A 6,609-nucleotide genomic window follows, 5' to 3' on the forward strand; every position below is an offset into this window, starting at 1 on the left:
AATCTGCAGTATGAAATTTGTGACCTATAACTACTTTGGATTGGAAAAGGATGAGGGTGTGTATACTCAGTTGGGACTATTTCAAACCTCTTTAAATGTGTTGAATGCTTCCAACTCATTCCCATTCAAAAGGTGTGGTGTGGTGTGGTGGTGTGGTGGTGGTGGTGGCGGTGGTGGTGGTGGTGTGTGTGTGTGTGTGTGTGTGTGTGTGTGTGTGTTACTCCTAGTTTGCTATCAAAACTTACCTCTCTATCTTCCCATTTTTTACTTCTGACAGTATCTGTCCTGTTGTTTAAAGCATTTCCCAGCCTCATTCTATTTTTTTCCCTCCTACATCTGTGTATTTTCACTTAGGGTTGCACTGGCCCATATGATGCCTTTAATAAATTAAAAGCAATGTTTTGCTCTAGGTTAATTCAGTCCTGATTTCAGATCCAACTCATCCACTCAGATTCCAACTCATATTGGAATCCCTGTCAATATCTTTATACTTCACTGGTCCTCCCTGTTTCTATCTTCTGGATTTCTGTCACTATCTGTTTTTCATAGCCATTTCCATTGTTATTTTTATGTCTCCATTTTTCTGTCTCTGCTTTTGTTTTTTCTCTCTCCTCTCTTCTTCTTCTTTTTCTTTTTTGCCTTCCCTCCCTCCCCTTCCTCCCTAACTTACTTTCTCACTGTTTGTGTCCCTTCTATCTCTTTCTGCTTCAGACTTTATTTCTCTGTACTTTTCTGTCTCTGAGTTTCTCTGTGCCTCTGTCTCTTTGTCTTTTCTGTGTCTCTATGGGATTGAATTTCTCTCACTTATGTCAATACTGTTATCTGGGGGCACCCTCCCANATTGAATGAAAGAGAATTAGAAGTATTCTGTATGTTCCTTGCTATTTTTCATACAGATTTACCATTTTCCCATGTTATTTTAGCCATCTTCTATGCTGATAGTTGTTTATAAGGTCTTCAAATGGCAGTGAATCTCATATATAGACTTTGTGGCCACTCTGCATATACAGGAACTCATACATTCTGTCTTTCCCCATCTGGAAAATGCTGAGGTGCAGGGAGTTGGAATACAGAAGAAAGTTCTTAAGGTGAAAACGGGCTCCAAACCAGGATTAAAGAGTGTGAGCAACTCTTGGGACAACATGAGGGAAGAAAATCACAGCAGGTGGAACTCGAGATAAAGAGTAAGATGTCTCAAGCATCATTTCAATGGGAGAAATTTAGCCCTAGAATTGATAGTTTAAGCAATTTCCACCAACAAAATAAGGAGCCACTCATTTGCAAATGTAAGGAAGTTAAATGATACCAAAATTGTTTCCACTAAAGACAATGAATTAGACTAGTTTCAGCAGTGGAAATATAATCATGAGATAGTTTTACTTTATTGCTAGTTGTAGAACTGTGCAGTGGGCACAACAATAAGTTCTTCACATATATCAACTAAATTCTCACAGATACTCTATTATAACCTCCATTTTACAAATAAAGCAACATACGGAGAGCAATTAAGAAAATCGCCCAAGCTATTAAGTTGTCATGTTGGGATCTGAACATGAATAGTCTGGTTCCATTGTCTGAGCATCATGGTTACATGATGCTGATGGCACTTACATTGGCTAAATCGGGTAATACTATGGATTCTCCTTTGTTTCAGTTGGATAAACAACAGATTGAAATGAAGTGAGTACATCTTTCTTTAATAAATCTAGAAGGTGATGCCTAAAACACATGATTTCTACTGAAGAAAGGTAGCAATAGAATAATTTGGGCATTGTTTAAGTTGGGGGAAGAGCAGAGGAAGGAGGGTAGAGGTCATTGATTTCTACTTAGATCATAATAAATGGGAAGACTTCCATTGTCTCTAGTTCTTGCAACCAAATATTTTATGCTGGGGAAAACTGAGACTCAGGGAGTTAAAGAATTACTAAAGACCGTAGAACCAGTAAGTGCCAGAGGTGGGATTTGAGCCCAAATCTGTCTCACTTGAAAACAAGTTTTGATTCCAATGCTTCATATTGGATCTTGAAAAAACTCCCAGCCAATGGTTTGTAAAATTTTTCATTACAGAAACCAGACACTTGGATGACTGATACACACATCATTTCTAAGGAGGGAGTGTTGTGTGAAGGAATTGGAATCATATGTCCTTGGTGAAAATACTTTGGCACCAATTTACTGATCCAACCAAGACAAGCTGAGTGCTGTCTCTGAACTTCAGTTTCTTAACCTGTAAGATCAGTATCATAGCTGCCTCCATCCTTTGGCATATACTGGCTATATGACCTTGGGCAAGTTATTTAACTTGTTTGTGTCTCAGTTTCCTCATGTAAAAAAATAGAAATAATAATAACACCTACCTCATAGAATTGTTTTGAAGATTAAGTGAATTAATACATGTAAAATACTATAATTTTTCTTGAGATATAAAAATTTCTATACATGTCAGCTATTATCATTATCATCATGGTTTTTGCTATATACATACCATCCATGGAGTGAACAGTCTCAAAGGCCACAATTTTAGGTGTATTAGGGTTGGACTCCTTTAGAAGTTTCTTCAGGTGGTCAGGGTCATTGTGCCTGAAGACAAACTTGGCTGCTCCACTGTTGCGGATACCTTGGATCATTGAAGCATGATTGCCTGCATCTGAGTAAATCTCACACCCTGAAGAACCAGAGGCATATTTCTTAAGCTTCTGTTCTAGTATTTCCACTTCAATCTCAGGATTGACCTGACAGGAGCAGAGAGCCAACCTTCTCTCCCTTTGAAGATCCTGCTCTGCTTCCTTCTCCCCTGGAAGTCTTTTTGACACCTCTTCCTCCCTTGAAAGAACTACCCTGCCTGAAATTTTGACACCTATGCCCTTCCCTTCAGTCCATTCTAACTCTGATTTGGCACTGACTATCTTGGTTTGGAGGAAATTTTAATTTCCCAAGAAGCCCTAGAGTTTCTTGAGGGCAGGGTCAAAATATATAAAATCAAAATACATAAAATCAGGCCTTGGAAAGGAGTTTATCCCAGGGAATTCTTGTTTATTTGGACTGATACTAGATTCTTCCTGGTTTAGATGAAATACCACATCCTTCAGGTAGCATCTCTCTGCTTATAGTTACAGGGTGGATACTTATCACATTTTCAGTTTGAATCATAAGCTCATGGCATGTCAGAGCAGAACAGAATATTAGTGAACATGGAATCCAGGTCCTTAACTGTACAAGTGAGGAAGCTAAAGTCTGGAGAAAGGTTTTCCTTTCTCTATAACCTGAGGAATGCAGAGTTTTTCACTGAACAAATATGCGAGGTCAGATAGAGGTGGGAAATTGATGGATGGAATTTATTCTTGGCTCCCCCAAAATTGCACTGACATCAAGGAACTATGGCCTTCCATTAGAGTAAGGGAACACTTCTAACTGAGGAAATTAAGCATGACTTCCTAGAGGATGTGCCATGAAGAAAAGTAGACTGGGAGTTTCTTGAGATAAGGAGTCAGAAATTTTTATTGTTGTTAATGCAAGAATATGTTATTTGAAGGGCACATTATATACTGTAGTTCCAATGAGTTAAGCATATGGTTATTCCCGTATGCTTCTACAAATACCTTTACAAACACATATCTTAGTGAAAGATGTTCCTTGAAAGACACATTATACACAGTATAGTTTAATGAGTTAAGTATGTGGATATTCCCATCTGCTTCTACACATAAGTTTATGGACACTTATATGTCAATAAAAGATATTATTTGTAGTTTTGATTTGTATTTCCCTGTAATCAGTGATGTTGAGCATTTTTTCATGTGAATGTTGGCAATCTGTATGTCTTCTTCGGAAAAATGGCTCATGTCTCCTGCCCAGTTTTAATTGGATTAATCATTTTGGGGGTATTGAATTTTATAAGTTCTTTATATATTTTGTATACTAACCCTTTATCAGATATGTCATTTGCAAATATCTTCTCCTATCCCATAGGTTGCCTTTTAGTTTTGTTGATTATAAAGTACCAAAACTGAAACAGGAAGAAATAGAAAACTTGAACAGACTGATGACTAGCAAAGAAATTGAGTCAGTAATCAAAAAATTCCCAACAGATCAAAGTCCAGGGCTACATGGCTTCACACGCAAATTCTACCAAACATTTAAAGAAGAGTTTTTTTATTTCCAAAAAATAGAAAAGGAAGGAAAACTTCCAAATTCATTCTATGCATCCAGCATTACTCTGATACCAAAACAAGATAAAGACTCCATTAAAAAGGAGAAATACAGGCCAGTATCCCCGATGAATATAGATGCAAAGATTCTCAATAAAATACCAGCAAACCAAATCCAGCAAATAGTTTTAAAAGTAATTCACTATGATCAAATGGGACTTATTTCTGGTTTGCAAGGGTGGTTTGATATTCTCAAATCAATCAATGTGATATACCACATCAATAATAGAAAGGATAAGAATCATATGATCATTTCAATAGATGCAGAAAAAAGCATTTGACAAAGTACAACATCCACTGATGATAGAAACCATCAACAAAGTAGGTTTAGAGAGAACATATCCCAACATAATAAAGGCCACATATGAATAACCCACAGCAAATATCATCCTCAGTGGGGAAAAACTGAGAGCTTTTCCTGTATGGTCAGGAACAAGACAGGGATGTCCACTCTTGCCATTCTTATTCAACATAGTACTAGAAGTCCTAGTCACACCAATGAGACAACAGAAAGAAATTAAAGGAATCCAAATCAGTAAGGAAGAAGTAAATCTTTCACTATTTGCAAATGACATATAGAAAACTGAAAGTACTCTGCTAAAAAACTGCTTAGAACTGATAAATGAATTCAGTAAAGTCACAAGATCTGTTGCGTTTCCATACACCAATAATGCAGCAGCAGAAAGAGAAATTAAGGAATCAATCCTATTTATAATTGCACCAGAAACAATAAGATACCTAGGAATAAACCTAACCAAAGAGATGAAATATCTGTATTCTGAAAAGTATAGAACACTGATGAAAGAAATTGAAGAGGACACAAAGAAATAAAAGACATTCCATGCTCATGGATTGGAAGAACAAATATTGTTAAAATATCTATACTACCCAAAACAATCTACATATTTAATGCAATCCTTATCAAAATACCACCAGCATTTTCACAGAGCTAGAACAAACAATTCTAAAATGTGTATGGAACCACGAAAGACCTCAAATAGCTAAAGCAACCTTGAAAATGAAAAGCAGGGGCACCTGGGTGGCTCAGTTGTTTGAGTGCCCAATTTCAGCTCAGGTCATGATCTCATGGTTTGTGAGTCTGAGCCCTGCATCAGGCTTGCTGCTTTCAGCACAGAGCCCCACTTCGAATCCTCTGTCCTCTGCTCCTCTCTCTGCCCCTCCCCTGCTCACACTCTCTCTTTCAAAAACGAATAAACATTTATTTTAATAAAAAGAAAAGAAAAGCTGGAAGTATCACAATTCTGGACTTCAAGTTATATTGCAAAGCTATAGTGACCAAAACAGTATGGTACTGGCACAAAAATAAACACATAGACTAATGAAACAGAATAGAAACCCCGGAAATGATCCCAGAACTGTTTGGTAAATTAATCTTCAATAAAACATGAAAGAATATCCAATGGGAAAAAGTCTCTTAAAGAAATGATGTTGGGAAAACTGGACAGCAACATGCAAAACAATGAAACTAGACCACTTTCTTACACCACACATAAAAATAAGTTCACAATGGATTAAAGGTGTAAATGTGATACCCAAAACCCTAAAAATCCTAAAGGAGAACACAGGCAGTAATCTCTGACATTGGGTGTAGATTCTTACTAGATGTTTACTGAGGCAATGGAAACAAAAGCAAAGATAAACTATTGGGACTTGATCAGAATAAAAAGCTTATGCACAGGGAAGGAAACGATCAACAAAACTAAAAGGAATCACATATATATTATCTTTCTGTCTCTGGTACTTAGTATAAGGCTAAGTATACAGTAGATGCTGAGTAAACATTTCTTGAATGAACAGATGGATAAACAAATTACTTATTTATAAGTGAGTAAATAAATATGTTACTGAATGAAAGAGTGAGAGGAGAGGAATCAAAAGATAAGGCTGAAGAGGTAGAATGAAGCTAGATTTTTGAGGACGTTAGAAGCCAGGATAAAAAGTTTGGGTTTGGTCCTAAGGACAATAGGAATATACTAAAGGGTTTTTGGCAGAGGGGTAATGAAGATAGGTTTGCATTTAAAAAATATTATTCTGACTGCCACGAAGAAAAGAATACAAGAGGGCAAAGGTGAAATCAAGAAAATGATGTTGGTTTAGGCTAGGATGGTGGCAGTAGAAATGGAAAGAAGTTGAATTCTAATGATTGAAGAGGAGGAGGTTCACTGAAAAAATTCCCAAAGAGGTTGGGTTTGGTTGGGGTTATGTGTGATCTCAGAAAAAAAGTTTCTGAGAAGTAGTGGAGATGTTTACATGTTTACAGTGTGCAGAAGAATCAACAGGAAGTAAGGAAGTAGATAACAAGTGTGGAGACTTCTCTCAAGTAGTTTTTCTGTTATAGGGAAGAGAGAGATAGGCCAGTAGCTAGAGACTGATGAGAGGA

General features: G+C 36.9%; 1 protein-coding gene across 3 annotated transcripts in view; it reads right to left on the reverse strand.

Moving 5' to 3' along the window:
• ALAS2 (5'-aminolevulinate synthase 2) overlaps positions 1–6,609 on the reverse strand; it is a 25,751-nt gene that overhangs the window by 6,653 nt on the left and 12,489 nt on the right. For 2 of the 3 annotated variants that reach the window (XM_077754597.1, XM_077754596.1), the window contains one exon: positions 2,486–2,665. The exons of the other annotated variant lie outside the window; for it this stretch is intronic. In XM_077754597.1, coding sequence (XP_077610723.1) covers positions 2,486–2,665 — 180 coding nt within the window. The remainder of the gene's footprint in view (positions 1–2,485; positions 2,666–6,609) is intronic. 3 annotated transcript variants of the gene reach the window in all.

This window comes from Crocuta crocuta, unplaced genomic scaffold (genome assembly GCF_008692635.1).
Source record: "Crocuta crocuta isolate KB4526 unplaced genomic scaffold, BGI_CrCroc_1.0 scaffold3601, whole genome shotgun sequence".
Lineage (NCBI taxonomy): Eukaryota > Metazoa > Chordata > Mammalia > Carnivora > Hyaenidae > Crocuta > Crocuta crocuta.